Genomic DNA, 22046 nt, shown 5'->3' with positions numbered 1-22046 from the left:
TAAATTGCCCGTAGGCATGACTGTGAGTACGAATGGTTGTTTGTTCCTATGTGCCCTGCGATTGGCTGGCAACCAGTTCAGGGTGTACCCCGCCTCCTGCCCGATGACAGCTGGGATAGGCTCCAGCACCCCCGCGACCCTAGTGAGGAGAAGCGGCTCAGAAAATGGATGGATGGATGGAAAAAGTAGTCACATGACAAGCAGCTGGCGGAGGCTTCCTGAAGAAATTTATCTTGAATCCAGGCTTGTGTGTGTGTTTTTTTAATGAACCTAAAATGTAATATTAATTATATTAGGTTTGGTAGCACTTTGAGCTCATATGGTTGTATCTGGATTAGAAGTACAAACTCAGAGTTGGAAGAACCATGTTGTGGTTTTGCCATTTCAAAAGTGACACAGGTTCATGTCTTATAGTATCGCAATTTTCAATTTCGATTCTGTATCATTACAATCTTAATGGAAATGTCTCTTTTTTTTCTCAATTATAGTACTAAAAACACTGATCCAACACAAATCCTTTCATCCAATTTTGATCACGTATGCCAGATGGATTGTGTGGCATTTCCCTGGATATGGTAAATAAGGGGAAGTTTCGGTCATTGATTAAGTAACTACATTAGTCTGCTTCTTACGATGGTCGTTGTAATACCTTATGCAACAGATGGGTGAAAGGGAGGGAAACACTGTTAGACTACTACATTTTTCCATTCTTAATGAGTTATGGATAATATAATTTTAAATGTTGCATTTAACAACAAGTAAAATCTATGAAGAATTTGGGCAAACATTTTGCGGAGTAAATAATCAGATGACTTTGGCCGAGACATGAGGTACACTCTGGACAGAGGGCCAGTCAATGGCAGAGCACTCTCTTCCAAATTATTTTACGTTATTGTTCATTTTCAAAATTGTTATTCAATGTGATTGAAGGAGATTTTTCCTGTCAGCAACAATTACTATATATTGGCTTCTATAATAATATGGCTGTTATTGAACAAAATTACCATTATGGCAACAGTGTTCTCAAAATGCACTTTTCCAAATTATGCACAATGCATGTCTAACAAATACACATCAGTTTTAAAGAACTCTATTTTTATTTATTTCAACCCAAAAAAACAACTTTACCAATAAGGTCATGCTACACTGTTACACCCTCCCTATACTGTATATCCAAAGTAAAGTGGGGCTTCGTGGGATGGTGCCTTGTTATACAGTATATAGTACTTTTCAGGGGTCATTTTGACACCTGCAGGCGGCCTCAAGGGGGCTTCTATCTCACTCTCAATTATTCCAGGCTAAAACATCCCTTTGTCACCAAATTGCTGACATTGCAGCCTTGTTGGGACATTGTGGCTATCCACCAAGTACAAAGAACTCACAAAACTACAAAGAACATAGAATTCATGTGGATCACTTGGTGTAGCACGGTATTGATCAGTGGAACGATGTTTAAAATAAGTATTCATCTATTTACACGCCAACTGCAAAGGTTTCTCTTTTTGAGCATTGGTTGATATGTACGAGGGCTCACTGACATATTATTGGGACTCCAGAGACACCAGCAGCTTAATGTACCTGCTTGCTGCTCACTAGTGGCTTTCTTTAACAGCTACTGTCGAATGATGAATTTGTCTGACAAAAACTTTCCTTCCTTTGTCGTTATCAGAACAAACCATTTGCAATCACACACGAGTATGGTGAGCTTTTTTGCCACATTATGCATAGAAATTGTGACTTGTTTCATAATGTGGAACATCTTTCAAGTAATTTTCCTTTATTTAGGCTCAGCTGGGAGAATCATCATAAACCCTGAGATGAATATTGGTTATCTAATCAGACAGGAGAAACAACATGGGTAAAAAAACAAGAACAGCCAACTCAACCATTTATTTAACCCACGGTAAATTCTGCATGTGTACACAGTGTATAGGCCAACTTGCGATTGGCTGGTGACCAGTTCAGCTGGGAGAGGCTCCTGCACACCTGCGACCCTAAAAGGATAAGCAGTACAGAGAATGGATGCCTAGATCCATTTACACTCACATTCATACCTGGGACATTTAGACTTTGGAGTCTTCAATCATGTTTTGGGATTGTGGGAGTAAACACACAAGCACAGGGAGGATATGCAAATGCTGCAAAAATAAATCAGAGCCGAGATTAAACTCTTGAAACTTGAAGACTATGAGGCAGATGTGTTTGCCATGTTTACCACTATGCTGCCATTAACTGGACTTTTTCTATCACAACACTGCATTTGACTATGACTAATACAGCTATCAATGCTAGTAAATTTCCATTTCTTTTAAAGTTCCCGTTTTTTGCTTGACCAACGTTTTATAGTATTTGGGATGTAATATTGTCTCGATGGTGCCTCAGTAAGCATGAAATATGAACTAAAATCGTCCACACATTCCTGAGATCCTGACGTTTTTCTGCCGAGATGCCTGAAATCAGGTCATTCGAATTTCTCAAGCTTATCTACGTCACTAGCAAAGATCTCCGCCAACCTCTCTGCTCCCGAGCCGGCGCTGTCAACATAACAAACGTGTGCTCTCACAAGTGGGTATTCTACATGGAGGCAACCAATCAGAGGAAAGGGGAGTTTCTTAGCCATTTATGGACAAAGTGGATACAAAACTGGGTCAAACAGAAGTAGCTGTCAGAGGGGCCTTTCCTGGATACTTGTATGACAAAACCAAGGTGTTTTTTTAAATGAAATTGACACTTTAATACTAAGTCCATTATAGAGAGTCACTATGGAGGTCTAAATAGCCAAAATATGGGACCTTTAAGCTTGACAAAATACAGACTCATTAACATGAATCAAAACTTTTCTTTTTTTAAATGGACGCTACAACTTATAATTGAGGTAGTCAATGTGGGTGTCATTGAATTGCACTTGGGCATCACAATGTGTCTGTACTTTAAGTGAGCAATTACAGCACCATTGTAACTTGCACAGATAGTAAAACACACATTCCAATGAATGAATGTGAAACGTGGAACAATAAATGAGCACGCTGTTGGGAGTTGGTTTTGGTTTGAATATGGCATAGAGGTCAGTGGGAGTACTACAAGCAAAACAACTGCAAACCTATTTAACAGCAACCTTTCTTAATTAGTTACTCTCCCATCAATGACACACATCCTCTACTATTTTAAATCCTCCCTCATATAAACTGTTATTTTTCTTCTTTTCCATCTTTCTCTGTATGTTTTGCCATCTTTCTAGGCTCTACCAAATGATGACAATATGTTCTGTGGTGATAAGCAAGTGCATGCTGCTGCAGCTGAGCTCGTCTTTCCCATTGCCCATGTTGCCACCAGAGGACCAGACAAAATTCCAGCTGCAGGCAACAGAGATTGCCTTAGTCGCATTGTCTTTAGAAATGTACTTGCCGTGTGTCACAATGCAGGTGATCACTGGGCAGCTTGCAGGCCACGGTGCCTCAGGTACACCACTGAACATTGAATGCAACCATATATCAACGACTGAAATGCTAGATATTAAAAATGTTTGTTCAATCCACATTCGTGTTCTGTCTAGATTATTGAACAGATGAAACGTCCATTCATCCATCCATTGTCTTCCGCTTATCCGAGGTCGGGTCGTGGGGGCAGCAGCCTCAGCAGGGAAGCCCAGAGCAAGGCGAGAGACGTAGTCTCTCCAGTGTATCCTGAGTCGTCCCCGGGGTCTCCTCCCGATGGGACGTGCCCGGAACACCTCATCAGGGAGGCGCCTAGGAGGCATCTAAACAGATGCCCGAGCCACCTCATCTGGCTCCTCTCAATGCGGAGGAGCAGCGGCTCTACTCTGACCCCCTCCCGGATGTCCGAGCTTCTCACCTTATCTCTAAGGGAGAGCCCGGACACCCTGTGGAGGAAACAAATTTTGGCCGCTTGTATCCGGGATCTTGTTCTTTCGGTCACGACCCACAGCTCGTGACCATAGGTGAGGGTAGGAACGTAGATCGACCGGTAAATTGAGAGCTTCGCCTTTCGGCTTAGCTCCTTCTTTACAACAGATCGATACAAAGTCCGCATCACTGCAGACGCTGCACCAATCCGCCTGTCGATCTCCCGTTCCATTCTTCCCTCACTCGTGAACAAGACCCCAAGATATTTGAACTCCTCCACTTGGGGAGGTGCTGATTCTCATCCCAGCCGCTTCACACTCGACTGCGAACGGCTCCCGTGAGAGTGGGAGATCACGGCCTGATGAAGCCAACAGAACCACATCATCTGCAAAAAGCAGATGAAACGTTTGGTTGCTAATCATTAAAAATTATGTCACCATGTGCCACAATCCCGTTTATTCAACAGAACAAGTCACTGTATTATTAATCTCAAGTACATGTACATTTACACAAACTCTTCCAATATATTGAGTAGTGTGTAAACAAAGCGAATGTAGCAACTATTTTGGTTTATTTTATGGCTATTTGTCACATATTGGTGGGTGGAGATGTTTTATTTTAAAGATCCACTCCCACCTTCCTTCCCACTTGGTGTGCAGTTGACTCGGGATGTGCCCTTGGATGTTTACCACTGTGGTAGTGTTATGATGGCATGTATGAGGTGCGAACGAACAAATGAGAGAACACATAGATGGAAATGAGTGGAAACAAGGCTTCTCCGTGCACCTCTCTTAACACACTGAGGTCTGTGCAGGAGTCCCCGCCCACCGATGACGGAAATACACAACAGGATGACGCGACCATTGCACTTTAGCACCTGAAGCCGAAGCAGGTGATCAAACGCATATTGCACAGATGATCAAAAAGGTCCGTAAAATTAGCCATCCGATAGAAATACATGAAAATATCTTTAAAAAAAAGGCAAAAACTTTGCAAAAACCTACCGGTGAGCAGTGGCAGACAGTTAGTTATACTATTGTCCACTCAACGAGAGGAGAGCAATCAAGTCAGGGTACACCCAGGACTGGTCAACTGAAACTACTATATACCATACAAAGAAACATTGATACCACTCAGTGAAAGGTCAACAATTATTATCATTTGTAAAGCCAAAATTTTCATATGGCTTTTGTATTGGATTCTGCAGGTGTGAAATGAATGTGCAGTATATGATGAACATAGACTGTAGTTTTGGTTTGAATCTAAGATAAAAGCAATGCTTTGAAAACATCCCAAAAGCTAAAAGAAGAGACACAAATATCAACCAAGCCTATTATAAATATGCTAATTTGAGTTGATGGCATGAAGGCTAAATCAGTAGAGTCAGCACCTCCATCCTGTATATAAAAACTCCATGGTCCAATCAGTTTTTTTCATTACATTTGGATATACCTGCTAATTACCCAGTGTGATTAATGTAATCTATGTAGCAGTATTTTTTTTCTTCCATTCGTGGATTTAATCTCTGAGGTTGATTAGGTTTTTTAGTATATCAAGGTCATCTTACGTTCATTATTATCTGTGCATAGAACTCTCTCGTCGTATGTCTTCCCCCCTCACCACCCACCCTCCTCTCCTATGTGCTCCCTTGCCAATTTATTAGGTGTGCCAAGATAAAAACAAATGCTCTGCAATACAACCACCTTGCAATAAATCCTCCCTTCAGTGTTCAGTTATCTGTTGAATATGTTTAATAGAGGCACTGATTCATTTGGGAACCATTTTGAAAGCTGTTATTTGTGTTGCTACACTGGACTGGTTTATGCTGATGTGCTCCCAATATTTGAATATTCATGCCAATTCATTGTCCCCTTGTATTAGTGGTGAAATGTCAAACCCAAGATGTGATCACCGTCACCATAAAAGTGAGGCTCTGGTGGCATTTTGCAGTACATTTTGTTTGAAATGAGACATTATTTATTTCAGATGCCATGTTTTTTTTCTTGCTATTATCAGCTATTCTCTGCATATATCTACTTTACCTCCATTTGTTTGAGCATTTCCGATAGTTCACCTTCAGGAAACCGTAGATTCCTGCAAGTGACAAGTGGGGGTTGTTTTAAACTCCTTACTTCTTACTATCATGCAAAGGGATACAAGCGATATCCAGGTGTAATATCGGGAAGATATCAGGTTATGCACTATTGGTGGCTTCTGTAGTCACTGCTATAGTGCAGTTTGCAGACATATCTGGAACTGTAAATCTGTTTGTTCTACCCCACTTACTCACCCACATCTCGTCTCAAACACAGTGATTCACTACCTTTGTATCTTTTCTTCACAAATATCATCATCTGTCTTTTGATGCCACAAAAGTCTTGGCATGTGTTGTCAGTCGAATTGTGTTATATCTTTCTTAGTTTCCTTTTTTTTCTTTCCTGTAGGCATAGTTTGAATGATTTGAATGTCCTACTTTTTGTATGAAGTTTGGTTAATACCCACGAGTAGACACTTTAACAGCACTTGCCGTATTCGTTCTGCCATTCCAGCCCAAACGTCTCTTAAAGATATTCAATTATTATACACTTTTTGCATAGGACTATGTATGTGTAGGTACTTTTACCATACTCCAACTTGTATCTCATTTTATGCTATAGAAAATATTAAGGATAATGATTGCCTTTCGATCCTTAAAAAAATCTGATTGTACACCTAAAATTGAAAGAGTGATGATTTTATGCCACTGAAAAGTTTAAATAGATTGAAAAATGTATAGCTTGATAGCTAGAGAGAGGAAAAATAATGTATCCCTCTATCCATCTGCAGTATTAATCCATCCATCCATCTTCCATACCACTTACTGTATGTCGGTTCCCTACAAGGCAGACAGCAAAGAAAACAAGTCTTTATCAAAGTTTTAAACTCATAACTTTGGAATCAGCCGTTCAGCCTCATTCACACATTTGCATTATTTCCACCCTACAGAGTATGCAGGGGGAAAACAAATCAAATCACTAATCTCCCACTGTATTTGGCTTTCTGGGACACCAAAACCTCAAGAGAAAGACGCATGAGCACTATAAACAACTTATCACTGTTGTGTGTTTTGGTGAGAGAAAACGGATCGACATGGAGGTTTGTCTTCCGATGTTGACAAGTAAAAATGGAAAATGGATGAGCTGTTGGGCTGGAAGAGCTGACTGGTAGAGAATGAGAATAGGCTGTTTTCCATGTCACCTGTCGTTGGGAAATAAGAACCTGTCACACAGAAAGGCTAATGTGATCAGGACATGCTGTTTCCATGGCAGCTGGAAATGTATCCACTTCCTGATATGTGTGTGATTTGTATAGATTCAATAAATTATTGGAAGGGTGCTCTTTTGCACCCTTCGCTTTTAAAAACTCTATCCTGCTGTTTGATTGTCCATCCATCCATCCATTTTCTGAGCCGCTTCTCCTCACTAGGGTCGCGGGCGTGCTGGAGCCTATCCCAGCTGTCATCGGGCAGGAGGCGGGGTACACCCTGAACTGGTTGCCAGCCAATCGCAGGGCACATAGGAACAAACAACCATTTGCACTCACAGTCATGCCTACGGGCAATTTAGAGTCCTGTTTGATTGTCTACATCTTAAATATGAATGTTTTTGCTTTGGCAATGAATAAATGGAATCTGTTGAGCCAGGGTGGCACATCTCACCTTCATGAGCTTCATATTCAAAGTGTTAGCAAGTGTGTTTGGAATGTGAGTAAATAGAGAACCAGAACTAAGTATCCAGGTTGAAATCCTTAGGTCAGAGGTTTCCAACAGGTAGCTCACCACCCAATTTAGAGATCCTTTATCAAAGGGATATGTGAATAATATGTCCATAAAGTCCATTGGTGTTACTGTATCCAAACAATTGACAGACATCCCTCTTTTAAACAAATTGTCAATGAAACACACATGAATAATATGAATGTCAATGTTGACTCAATAATAACTAACCACTGATTTCTAAAACATAGATGAGGAACAAGTTATTACCATTTATATGAATCAAGTTTGTCTCCTTGGCTGCTTTAACCCACACATTGTAAAATGTTGGTGACCCCTGCTAGCTTAGTGGCAGAAGAGAGTTTCCACACCACTAGCTCATTTAACCATGTTGCTCCGTCACACACACATAAAGTGAGCGCCCGTCGAGATTCCATTGCGTTAGAATTTGAAAAGACAGCATTTCATCACCAAGCCATCCATCCATCCATGCATCCATTCTCAACAGCACTTATCCTGTTCAGGGTCACGGGGTGCTGGACCCTATCCCAGCTGACTTCGGGTGAAAGGCGGACTACACCCTGAACTGGTCGCCAATCAGTTGCAGGGCACATCACCAAGCCACCAACACTTAATTAGTGTGGTGATTTGGCCCATGACATTGCCCAACAAAAATACCCCCCACCCCCATGTCGACAACTTCATCAAACATTACAATAACATTATTATCAGTGGTTATTGCTGGTAAAACTGCATCTCTGCTTACCTTTTGGCTTTGGCATGATAGCAGTCACATTAAAATAGTTGTTTTGGTTTGGAACGTTGTCCACCCTTGTTGCCAAATCATTTGATGAGAAACTCACTGTGGGGGTCATAATGTTGATTACCCCCACTGTTTTGTATCTGTAGGGCAAAAGTGCAGAATGGCTTGTTCACAGACACATTTTACGAAAAAGGCAGACAAATAAAGTTTTCTCGGCGGGTTAATTTCACACTCGATGAGTGAAAAAAATAAATTTAACATACTGTATGTTCCCATTAAGAACATCCATCCATCCATCCATTTTCTGAGCCGCTTCTCCTCACTAGGGTCGTGGGCATGCTGGAGCCTATCCCAGCTATCATCGGGCAGGAGGCGGGGTACACCCTGAACTGGTTGCCAGCCAATCACAGGGCACTTACAAACAAAGAACCATTCGCACTCAAAGTCACACCTACGGGCAATTTAGAGTCTCCAATTAATGCATGTTTTTGAGATGTGGGAGGAAACCGGAGTGCCTGGAGAAAACCCACGCAGGCTCGGGGAGAACATGCAAACTCCACACAGGCGGGGCCGGGGATTGAACCCCGGTCCTCAGAACTGTGAGGCAGATGCTCTAACCAGTCGGTCACCTTGCCCCCATTAAGAACAGTCAACCTATTTTAGACTTTTCTGTCAGGAGAAAACCTTGAAGGTGCTCACATCTCACATAAAACACCATACAAAGAGGTTTTGTGGTTTGTACTGTTGAGGTACTATTGACTTTGACACAATCAGACCTGACATGTGAAGGAGAGAAGAGTTTTGCAGAATTAGAGGGCATTTTTTCTCTCACAAACTGCTGGAGAGTGATGTGGCCAATCAGTTCCTTGCGGTGAGAAAAGGTTCCCCCAAAGATTTTCAGATTTTCAGTAAGAACAATAATGTTATGTTCCACCATCTTTCATTTTGGGAACTTCAGGTAGGCTGTACTCCAGAGGACAGCACCCTCACTCCCTCATCCATCCAGATATTGAGCCACAGGTACTGACTCAATGCCAGCATTATTTCCTAGATGTATTTACACACAATTTGATTTATAGATATGATTTATATTTGTACTTCTTGAAATAAGTTTTCACATGTAATATGTGCATTATGTTACAGTAAAAGATGTGGGTGGTAAAGTCCACTTTATTCCAATGTGCTGAAATGAAGTTTGTTTGTTAATCACAAAATCAGGATTATGCCGGTGTGAGGAGATTATACAGGGTGCTAACTGAGAGTCTGAGACTTCCAGTCTTTTCCACCTGGCAGTAAGGGAGATGTGATTGATTCTAATTTTAGTTCAAATGTAAGCTTTTCATTAGGTAAATCCATTTGATGAGTTATTGTAATTGTCTAGCAAAATAATAATATTTAAAGTTGGGTGCATCCAATCCCCTCTCAGGTTTATTTTGGTGGATAAAAAAAAGCCTGCTTTTTTTTTCCTTCTTAAAATTCAACATTTATTACAGCCGAGGATAATGTTTGGAAGCACTCTAACATGGGTTTGAATTGGATCATTGCAAATAGTTGATTGTAGGTAACGTTTTCATTTTTGGTGTAATTATTGTTTACAGAAGTGAGAAAGGGAAACAATTTTAGCGTTTCAAGTCGGCACATATATTTATTATTTAATTCCATTTGCAAAATTAATACAAATCACACAAACAAAAAATATAGATTTCTTTGTTTAGTTATGCATTTCTTAAAAAGTTGACCAGTTGCAATAAGAGCAGAAGCTGCTGGTATTTGACTGTCTTGAGATTTCAGTAGGCTGACTGAGCGCAATTCAAAACATAGGTTGTATGAACAAGAGGTGGGAAAAAACAAACAAACAAACAAACAAAAAAAACATTCTGAATGAATCCCAGCAGATCCAATGCAAGGCTGTTCCCTCTCCATTCAGCATGATAAAAATACAGTATACTGTCTGCATTGATTTTTCTATCATGTCAGGAGTATTCAATAGTGCCAACATCTTTCCCCAGCCTCTCCCAATTAGCCTTCAGCCTTGGGAACTCAGTCAATCCTCATCTGCCCATCTGCCTGTCAGTGAATTCATTCCTCCAAAGCAGAAGAGGAAGTCAGGGTAAGATGGAGCAAGAGGGTGAACAACCAAGCAAATAGATGATTCTGTGTTTGGCAGCTATGGGTGAGAAGGCAAAAGCCAGTTTGGAAGGGGGAGTCCTCCCTGAGAGAAAGACTGTTGTCTGGATGATAAAGTGAGGCACAAGGCCTAGTCAGCCACTTATCAATAAAAACATGCTTGTTTTCCACTTCTTTCTTCCATGAAAATCATCAAAATCAAGTTTTTCGTCTCTTTTTCCAGTTTCTCTATATATTTATATCTCCCCTTGAAATGGTGGTATCATTGTACTGCCCTGTAGGTCAGATAATCTGGTTCATTTAATGGCCTGTCTAAACGGACCACAGCATAGTCTTTGACTCTCCCAAGAGCCCATGGCACTTGAATTTGTCAGCGCTAGATTTACAAGCTATGATTTTTGCCTTTCTTCTTTTCTGCATTTTCCCGCTTTTAGCCACAAAAGAGGAGATTTTTCGCTTCTGAACTGTAATGAGAATTTTTGGTCCTCGAATTCCTTCTGCCCCTTGCAGAATCGTCAATCAGAAATCTAGTGAACTCCTTGAATGTAACAAATCAGGAATTGTCCTGTCAAGTTGAATTTATTTTATTCCAGGTCAGGATTTTTTCTCATAGCTAATTGATGTGTAGTTTTAAACTCTGTCTGCAAATGTTTTAATGCTTTTGAAATTGGCACCTAGCTTAGTCCTCGTGTGAATGACTGTGTTGTAATGGCATCTTTGTTGTCCATGCTCTCTCAACTAATTAGTACTTCTCTTCATTCTTTTTCTTGATGGGCGGTGTAATAACCAAAACCACAGGGAGGTGGCAAGGCTTTATAGTTTGAGGGAGCCTGCTGGGACCTGTGGGGGGAGGCGCGGTCGTGAAACACACTCCATCCTTCTCGTAAACTCATTAGTGCCCATTAAACAACAGTTGATAAGACCCCCAAAACATTTTCGACATGATTTGACACTCTGAAAAACACAATTTTAGATGTGTGCTCGCACATAAGGTAACTTAGCGAAAAATAAGGTAACTTAGCGAAAAATGTAGCCGTCTACCCCTGTATGAGAAAAGATAAAGTCATCATTAGGTGAGCGTACCGGTGGATAAATCACCCCTACATTTCATTTTAGGTTGTGCTTTTTCTTTAGCTAGTGTTTTATCAGACAGACTGCAGTAGCTGAAACCACATAACCTGAACCAGGGACATCTAGTAATGTGCCTTCAGTGCATTGCTTCTCACATGAGGAATGAGTTTTTTGATTAAGCGGCCCACCTTTCTCAGGACTGATGGAACACAACTATGAGTTTAACCATAGCGATGTAATCCACAGCTGCGCCTAGAGATGGGCTGCTATACCTGAAAGAGTACAGAGAGACACATATACCGGTAGATTGAATAGAAGTAAATTGGATTAAGAGGAAGAGGATTGAACCAGAATGAAAAGGATATTCTCTGCAGGAAGAAACAACGAGAGGCTCCTCCATTAGAGTCCATATTCGCTATTTGTGTGTGTGTGTGTTTTACCCTACTAGTTGGAATATAAACAATACCTTGCATGACTGCAGGCATACTGGTGGGTCAGTATCTTATGTTTGTGCAAGGAGACAGAGGATAAACATCAATAACTGCCACAATGAGCAACAGCAGCAGTGGCGTTGTAGATAAACCCACATTGCTAGGCCCGAAGGAGCCGAGGCTGCATTTGCGATAGTGGCTATGACTCATTGGTGAGCTGTAATGACCACACATGTCCATTAATGAGGTGCAAGGTGAACAGTGTACACGTCAGCCCCCCAAGCGCCATGAAGATGAATGCTGCCTGTTTATGACTCAAACCTGATGTGTTTCTAAGGAGCCCCTTGGTAAATTTTGTTTGAGCGCATCGCCCAACTTCACCTGTCCGGGCAAATGTCGGGAGGCTGAATGCAGATTGCTTTTGAACTTCTCTGGGGCACATTTAACAAATCCCACCCGAGCTACAACAATATAAAATTATTTCTGATGTGTTTGAATGTCAGGAAATTACCTTGCTAAAATGTCAGACGGAAATTAATTCAAGACTGTAAGACACTGTAATACATTATTTCAAAGCTTATCATAGCAATCAAAGATGCTCCTGTGTGGCTGTTGCCAAAGCAATCTGTGTTGATACTGTATATGGTGAGTGCTATAATGTTTTTTTTTTCAATGTTATTCCAAATATTCCATTGCTTTCCTGTTTACTGTCCTAGCAACTGATTTTCCTCTTAGATAGAGTGTAAAATACAAACTCAACTGAAAACCGACAGGCAGCACAGTTACAATGGAAATGTAAATAGTAAAATAATGAAGATCATATATTTTCATTATATAACAAAAAGGGATGGTTAGGTATTATTCAATTTAATTTAATGAGCTGGTAGAATTACCATCTTCAATGATCTGAAATCCTGTTCCAATACCAGAGTTGTCCATGGTTGGGTGAGAGGAGTGATTTCCAGTCATTGTTTTAGCAGAACAATGCTTGAAAGTAGTTCAACTCCGCAGAGCTGATGCTGTAATGTTCTTCCTTAGACTGCAAACTAGTTGTGACTGAATCGACAACGCCTCTGCTGGTTACAGACATGTACTTCATTTTGTCACAATTGCTTCAAGATAAGTTTAATCAACAAACCTGTGCAATCTACCAAATTCAATGAAACGAAAAGCAATGATATCCAAATAGTTAGCCATTATATATAAAAAATAATGTAGTGTCCTCCTTCCCTTTCCATCTAGACAGAACTTTACCAGGACAAGAGAAAGAAATTGCAAGAAATCAATAATAATAATGTGTTTAAAAAGTTTTTATATCCAGCATCAAATCTAATCTATTATCCTTATTAGTCAGTATTAAAACATCAAATTTGGACTTGTTGGACATGGTGCCTAGTCGTTCTAAGCCTGAAAGAGTGTCAGCAGACTGTCATTGAAGAGCTGAGTCCCCAGGTGGTAGCACTTTTTCTATTGCCATATTTCACTCTAAACCTCTGAGCTTTTTAGGATTCCCTGCCATGTTCCATCTTGGCTAAGCTCCCCAAATAGGGATGGGGCAATACAGGCTTTAGTTCTTTCAAAAGTAGTTGTTGAGGAAACGATTTATAGCGGGATCCAAGTGCGTGTGAACATCAAATCGCATTGAGACATGGCATCATAAAAGTCATTCTAAAAGCACTAAAATCAAGATAAATGACCAAATCAGCATGTTTAGACTGCCAAAATCCTCATGGTGGGAAATGAAGCTATGGGGAGGATGAAACGAAAACACATGCTTGTCAGAGCGTTTCACATGAAGTTGGATTGGAGCAACACTAAGCAGGATGCATCCCTTTGTTTTGAGCTCGCTTATTGGTTTAATCAGCGGGCAGGTCTGACAGCTGCACTTGTCCTCGCTGTCTGATCTGACACCAGTCACGACCTATCAATCACCAGTCGGTCCTCATTTACTTTCATAAATTCAAAAGTTTTTTTTATCACTGGTTTTGCTTTCGTGCTTCCATAGTCAATACCTACTGTCATTTACATTCATATTATCTTATTCATTTTAATCTTTATCCCTTATTATTTAGTTTTTATTAAGAAAATATGTTGATGTTTTATTTTTAGCAGTTATATATACCGGTACATATATCCTGTCAAGTGTTTAGACTGTAAATTCACATACGTTATCTCATAGGTAGTAAGGTCAATAGGGAAATCAGTACTTATAATTTTTTAGTACAGTGCCGAGATTGCTCATTTATGGTGTCTGCAAACGCCACCGCAAATGCAAACACCACAACATAGCACATAAAACCACAACACAACGACATTAGGGTACACCGGAAGTGAGCTAATACTATTTGTGGAGTCATGTCAGACTGGTGGTTTAATCTTCATTATCTGTGCAACTTTTGAGCTTCCTCTACTTTTAGGACATTTCGAGATTGGAAATACACATCGTGGCCAAGGTCAAAGATCAGGTTGTAAAATATGTATTTGTGAAGATCACTCCAATATTAATCAGTAGCGCTTAAAGCTTTTTGGCTGACCTTGTGACATTGCTTGGATATGTTATTAATAATACCAGAAGAGAGTCTTTCTTACAAAAATATTTCTCTCATATGGTAAATGGTGAAAACTGGGGGCTGTTTGTTTCCCTATTGTCTGCACTTAAGATGAACTTATCTTTTTTTGTTTTTATTTAATGTGATCCACTTAAACTTAACCCCCCCCCCACCCCCCTTTTTTTTATTGTCCCAAATTTTCTTTGCTCAACCTGTGTTCACTTACAGGATTGTCTGGGTTTCACTAATTGATTGTGTTGCACATTAATTTCCTAGTTTTCAGTGTTTTTGTTTGTTTGTTGTTGTTGTTGTTTTTTTAAAACAAATTTAATGTAATTTGTCCAGGTGAAATTTCCAGTTTTCCAAGAATTTTAACAGGCTGCACACTGGTGCATGTACCTAGCACGTTTACGTTGGTCTTTTTTTTCTTTTTTAGTACTTTTGCTTCCTCCCACATTCCAAAAAACATGCATGTTAGGTTAATTGAAGACTAAATTGCCCAAAACTGTGAACTTTTTTTTTTTTTTTTTTGTCTGTACGTGTCCTGTGATTGTCTGGTGACCAGTGCAAGACCCAACTTCTCTGCCAATGACAGCTGGGAGAGGCTCCAGGCATACTTGCCTCTAAACAGGACAAGTGGTAGAAAATAAAGAAATATTTTGTCACATATTCATCCATGCATCCATCCATCCATTTTCTGAGCCGCTTATCCTCACAAGGGTTGCGGGCGTGCTGGAGCCTATCCCAGCTGTCATCGGGCATGAGGTGGGGTACACCCTGAACTGGTTGCCAGCCAATCGCAGGGCACATACAAACAAACAACCATCCGCACTTACATTCACACCTAAGGGCAATTTAGAGTCTCCAATTCATGCATGTTTTTGGGATGTGGGAGGAAGCCGGAACATGCAAACTCCACACAGGCGGGGCCGGGGATTGAACCCCGGTCCTCAAAACTGTGAGGCAGACGCTCTAACCAGTCGTTCACCGTGCCGCGCACATGAACGTTTTATAAACAAAACAAAAAAAAAAAAAAAAAACATACCAGTAGTTATCTAAACCAGCATTAACTGTCAAGATGCAATGTATTGCAGAAAATATTTACATAAATATCATTTACATTGCAAAATTATGTACACGTTTTAATAATGTGTATATTTTGAGTCCTAAATTTTACAAACAAACACATCTGAAATAAGCAGATGTGTAATGCTGGAGGGGATGTCTGGTAAACTATGCGTCATAATTTTTCCTAAAGCTAAAAATTCTTCAAAGAAAAGCAAATATATGCATATGCGAACTAAATCATGTTTGTTTTTCTTTTATCCCAGTTTTAAGAAAGGCTTGGAAACTTCCACAGTTTCGGGGGGTAACTGCCACATTTTATGGGTGTCCTTTGTGGTCCTTTATGGAAATGAGGCTGGTGATGATGCAGCTTTGCTCAACTCAGCAGGTATCGCTCTTCATATCCCGCTCTGTGAGAGAGCTGGACACGAAGCAGACAGAAGCACGGAGGCCTGTGGCAGGGCTGGAAAAGATGGATCACATGAAAACAACACAAGCGGACTATAAATGAGGATAGGAGCAGACAGTGTGGAATGCAGCAGGGACAAGTTGGTGGCTGGGTAAGGCAAAAAGCAAGCAGGGCCTCAGCCCAGACGCTTTTATTTAACATAAACAATCATTCATGCTGCCTTGAGCCACCGCAAGGACATTATGGGATTCCTCATGATCGACTGTGTAACTCGATCTATATGACTGACAGCTATCGATATAGATTGACACTTGGGAGAGGGGGCAGGGAAGATTAATTGACTGTACCCCTGGTTGGTTGCTGGTGATCTTTCTCTAGCTTCAATTCTGTGCAGAGAATCCAGAAATGAAGGATCCAGTGGGTTTCCAGTTTCCCAAGACATCCATGAGCTTGACTGATTTCTCATTAAACTACATGTAGAAATTTTCTTTAGCTTCTTTATTGTTAATTTTGTGAGGGATACATGCAAAAAAATGAATATTTTTCATTGTATTGTGAACTTGATTTTGATAATGACAGATCAGCCTCGCACTTTTAACGTTTTATTAGAGGTAGCAGCTCAGCGTTACGATACAAAGTTGAGTGCAGTACTTTTTTCAGATTAATTTCAGACGCTACTTTAAAGAGCTTATTTTATATAATCATTTGTTGTGGGACTCTTGAAAAAAACAATCTGCATTGCAATGCAGACATAAGAAATTCAGAATAAATTTTTACATTTAAATATCTTTTTATTACGTAACATGGATGGATGAAATAAGTGGAACTCTGTTTGGAGATTGGCAATCTAGTAGTCATAACCCTGTTTCAACTGTAAGAGATCACTGTCCAACCAAACTGTCTTCTACTCTTTTACTCAATGCATTGCTTTAATTTCACCCATGGAAATATTAAATACATATTCCTTACACTTGGTCTATACATTTGGATATCCGCCTTGCCTTGGAGTGGGAGAGCTTTACTCCATGCTCCGAATGCAGAAATTAGAACAAGACACAGCTGAGGGGGTGTACTAAATAAAGCATCTGGTAGTGGAATTATTGAATCTGAAGAGTTGTTTTCCTGCAGTAAACCAGCAGGATTTGGTGGTCTTTTTGAACACAGCAGCAAAATCATTAATCTGCTCAATTATTTGTTCTAATTTGTTCTAAGTTGTTACAGAGAAATAAAGTTCAACATTTTATTTATATTACCAAATTAATAGTGTATATAGAACATATATAATATATTAAACTCAACCAGACAAAATATTTTGTAATTGCTGTGTATAAGACATTTATTACTGATTGCAACTAATATACAGTCAATTTGAAATATATAAATCCATTATTAGCCTGAGCCACATAAAGAAGCATTCGAGTCAGAAATTAAGCTTCTTTGACGTCTGTCTTTTTCTGATTCCATTCCCACCCGCCCTTCCCGTCCACCAAACATCATCCTTCTTCATCATCAATGGTGCGTCATACTATAAATACAGAAAAGCTATGACTTTATTAAAGTGTTTGCAATAGTTTTGATTAGTATTCCTTTAAGCAGAATTCCAAAACAAACGTTCAGACTCACTCTGGTATGGAAGCAGCACTGCCATTTCATCCATCCATCCATCCATTTTCTGAGCCGCCTATCCTCACAAGGGTTGCGGGAGTGCTGGAGCCTATCCCAGCCATCATCGGGCAGGAGGCGGGGTACACCCTGAACTGGTTGCCAGCCAATTGCAGGGCACATATAAACAAACAACCATTCGCACTCAAATTCACACCGAGGGGCAATTTAGAGACATCAATTAACCTACAAGGCTTTTGGGATGTGGGAGGAAACCAGAGTGAGGAACAGAACTGTGAGGCAGACGCTCTAAACTTCCATTTCAATACATTTTAAATATCCTCTAGAGTAATGCTGATAAACAACATCTAATCCAAAGCTAATATCCATTTTAATTTGCAGCAGATACATAATGTCTGCACTGAGGTCATCCCATTGATTTAATGTAAGCTGCCTCAGTGAGAGAAATGGCATTTATTGACATACCACAGCATTGCATTTTAAATAGATTTTATAGGAGTACAGTCCCTGTAATTTTTATGTATGCATAGCAAGAGAATCCTTAACGCAAATTAGTGTATTTATAATTCAACTGTGGCTGTGTTAGAATAATTGAAAGGTGAAGGCTTGATGACCCATAAAGGTGTCCTGGTAAAGTCTTGCGCAGTCCACTTTTCATTGTAACAATTTCAAAGGTGAGGAGACGTTAGGTCTTCCCATTCAAAGGAAAACTGCTTTGCAAAAAGTAAAAATAGTCAACAAGGAACTTGAATTGGGCATCCAGTGTTCTGCTTCAGTAGATGTGTGTGGGTATTTAAAAAAATGTATGGCACTAGATGATTTATACATCTTCCTTAATTTGGACTTGACTGTGGACTGACTGATGGCTGACAGACCGACCCGATGGACAGACGGATGAATGGATGATATGTGTGTGTTTTTCAGCACAGCTTCGATTCAGTCATCGACAAGCTGTCCGAAGCTCAAAGTAATTTAGAGACCTTACACCAGAGAGTGTGTCTGAGTTATGGCATTTCTCTCTACCCTGCTTCCACATAATTTCACCCACCACAATTATTTTTTCTGTTTGATTTTACTTAGCCATCGTCACAGTATTTGATAAGCAGTTCCTTTAAGTTTAATAATTGCATTCTAAAATTACTTTATGTTTTACTGAGCTAATATTCTACTATGTTGGTTGTGACCCAGGATCTTTTGATCCACCAGCATATATTGGAGTGCTACATTACAAAACAAAGCATGCAACTTTATTTCTATTTATCTCAAGGCCATGCTTTTTTTTTTTTTTGATCTTAACAAGCCATACAGAATGTCACCATTCCCAATCAACAGAGAGCAGCATGCTACCAGGAAGTTAGGGTTTAAGCTGCACAGGGGTGGTGATGCAGAGTAACTCGTGATATAATGTGACAAGAATACAGCAATAACATTGCAATGCAGCAATATTTATGCAATATATAGGGGTGGACAGACACCTAAATATATGTAAGTAAAGAAGACAAAACCTGCAGAAACAGTATTTTTGCACATTGTGTTATCATCATAAACGATCACACTTATCCCTGGTGGTACAACGTAGTCATCTATGATCACAGATTTCTAGTTTAGTGCAAAAATACACTTATTGCTTTACTTAGACTGCAGTTACTTTTGATTGCATAAATAGAGGACTAGTCTTTTTTCGCCATAGGCTTAACCCAACTGCAATTGCAATCCTGATAAGTACAGTATACTGTAAACTGTAGGCGCAACATGTAGAAATGTTCTCATAAAGTTAAGCATTATATAATTCAAATCACTGTTGTGGGGTGAAATCCTCGTATTGCCAAAGGCATCACTTTTTAGCAGACCAAAAAAATGACGTTTGTTGAGCCATTAACATGTCATCGTCAAAGCAATTTTTAACCCTTTAGGTTGGTCATTAATTTGTTAAAAAAAAAAAAAGACCCACATTGGGAGTGACCAATATTTCTGATTTTTGAAAAAGTATGAAATTGACCATGGACATAGTAGGTTTTGGCCCGACGCCAGTGACATACTTTTTTCTCTTAGAACTAAAGCATTCCATAAATCTACAAAGCACTTGTATATATGAATGTGTGTGGGGGTGTGTGTGTGTGTATCTTTAGTTAATCCTTTATTTATCCAGTTGAAGCATTTGAGAGCATTGTCATTTGCAATGCCAACCTATATATATATTTGACCTGAGAATTAGATATGCCCTTGCCAAACCAGGATCATTTAGAATGGTGGCAAATACAGTGGTGCCTTGATTTACAAGATTAATTCATTCCATGACCAAGCTAGTAATTCAATTTATGCTTGTATTCAATACATTGTCCACATTAAAATGAATTTAAACCCCATTAATCCATTCCAGACCCCCCTACCCAAAAAAAACAAAAAAAAAAACACCCCCGTGGTTTTTGTGTTTTAATAAAGAAAAAACACACTGTATTGTATAAAACATAAGTGGAATTATTGTATGTCGCGACAAGCCAAAAGTCACGACAACTGTAGTATTGTATGTGTGCCTCTAAGGGGCGTGGCCTACTTAGTGAAATCAGGAGCTGAAATTGAGTTGGCCCAACTTGGCTGGTTAATCTGCTTGTAAGCATCTAGGAGTGAGTTTTGGCTGACATCAGCTCCTTGCAAGTGTTCTCATTTTGGCTGAAAGTGCATTGGCTTCATCTCGCTTCACTTTAGTCGAGCAGCAGCGTATCTGAAGCTCGATTGTAACTAAAATTTCGGCTTGCAACACCCCACAAAAAAAAAACAAGCAAACAGCAGCTCACCACTCAAAAAACTTAACTTGGGTCACTTAGAAGTATTTTATTTGCAACACAGCTTCTTAAAATTGTTTGCCACTTTCTTTAGTATTTTTCATGCAGAAAAAGAAATATTCACCAAATAAAAAATAACTTGAATTCAGAATTTGTCCAGGGTTTGATTAATTTGTAGCTACATACGGTATATGAAATTAGTATTTGAAGTGGTGAGAGAATTGCTATATCATAAAAACGAGGGGGAAATAAACAATTAACTGCAAATACAGTATACTTCATACGGCCCACAAATATATTCTCTACAGAATAAGGTTTAACAATGCTGTGAATCAAGCATTTATACTAATGCTGTTTTGTTTCGGCCGCGAACTCATTGATTCTGAAACACACTAAAAGACTGTAAAAGGTGAGGTCATAGACAGAAAGCATGTACATCCATTCATCCATTGTTTTATACCGCGTGTCCACACTAGTATCTTGGGTTAAACTTTGTTACACCCTGGACTGGTCGCTAGTCAATAAAACCGAAAGGAAACTGGACAACCCCACGTGCAAACATGGAAAGAACATGCAAGGAGGGCACAGGAGGGCCTGAACGGAGAGTCAAACTCAGGACCTCTTAGCGGAGGCAGACGTGCTATCTACCACTCCACTGTTAACTCCATTCTGAATATATATACCGTATTTTTCGGACTATAAAGTCATTATAGGGCGCAATATCAATGAACTGTTCTATTTTCATACATTAGGCGCACCGGATTATAGGGCGCATTAAGCAAAACCAAATAGTCAGTTAAGTCAAACTTTAATCAACTCATTCACAATAACTCTCAACATTGTTCAGTTGTAACACACAATACAAAACAATACACTCACTTGTTCAGTTCATTCCTCTTCCACAAATCCATCGAATTCTTCCTCTTCAGTGTCTGAGTTTAACAGTTGGGCGATTTTGGCATCAAGTATGCCCAGATCTCGTACTCATCCGAGTCAGTCTCGTTGCTGTTATGTAGCTGTTCAGTGATGATTCCAGCCTTCGTGAAAGCTCGAACGACACTCGAGACTGATACCTTAGCCCAGGCATCCAGGATGCATTGGCAAATAGTTTTCTCCCTGTCTTGGTGAATATGTGTTCGCCTTCTGTCATCCAATGCTCCCATGCAGCTCGCAATTTAACTTTGAACGACCTGTTGACACCAATATATAGTGGTTGGAGTTCTTTGGTTAATCCACCCGCAATTGTGGCAAGCTTCGAATTAGTTTGCTTCAATCGAGTTTTGACAGTATCGGTGGAATGGGTGCGCATGGAGTCGCAGATCGACGAAGATTTGTCGAAAAAGTCATCCGGTCTCTTGACGTGAACTTCTTTCAGCCACTCACTCATCTTCTCCTCGTCCATCCAGCACTTTGTGTTAGCCATGATGATGATGCCGGCCGGAAACTTTTCTTTTGGCAAAGTCTTCCTTTTGAATATTAATCAGTTGAGCTCTGCTTTAATACAGAGGTACAACATAAAAACCCAACTCAGTAAATGAACAGTTGGAGCTATTTTATCATAGCATGTAAATCTTTTAGGGTTGGTAATTAGAAATCAAAAATTTGCTC

General features: G+C 39.8%; 1 protein-coding gene across 3 annotated transcripts in view; it reads left to right on the top strand.

Moving 5' to 3' along the window:
- The window catches only part of LOC133464946 (leucine-rich repeat transmembrane neuronal protein 4), a 110353-nt gene that overhangs the window by 22886 nt on the left and 65421 nt on the right, over positions 1-22046 (top strand). Inside the window, exon 3 of one of the 3 annotated variants that reach the window (XM_061747163.1) lies at positions 3239-3897. The exons of the other annotated variants lie outside the window; for them this stretch is intronic. Within the exon in view, the coding sequence (XP_061603147.1) occupies positions 3239-3478 (240 nt within the window). The 3' untranslated portion in view covers positions 3479-3897. Of the gene's footprint in view, positions 1-3238; positions 3898-22046 lie in introns of those variants that run through there. 3 annotated transcript variants of the gene reach the window in all.

This window comes from Phyllopteryx taeniolatus, chromosome 15 (genome assembly GCF_024500385.1).
Source record: "Phyllopteryx taeniolatus isolate TA_2022b chromosome 15, UOR_Ptae_1.2, whole genome shotgun sequence".
In the NCBI taxonomy this organism is placed as follows: domain Eukaryota; kingdom Metazoa; phylum Chordata; class Actinopteri; order Syngnathiformes; family Syngnathidae; genus Phyllopteryx; species Phyllopteryx taeniolatus.
This window is presented reverse-complemented; position numbering and strand designations above follow the sequence as displayed.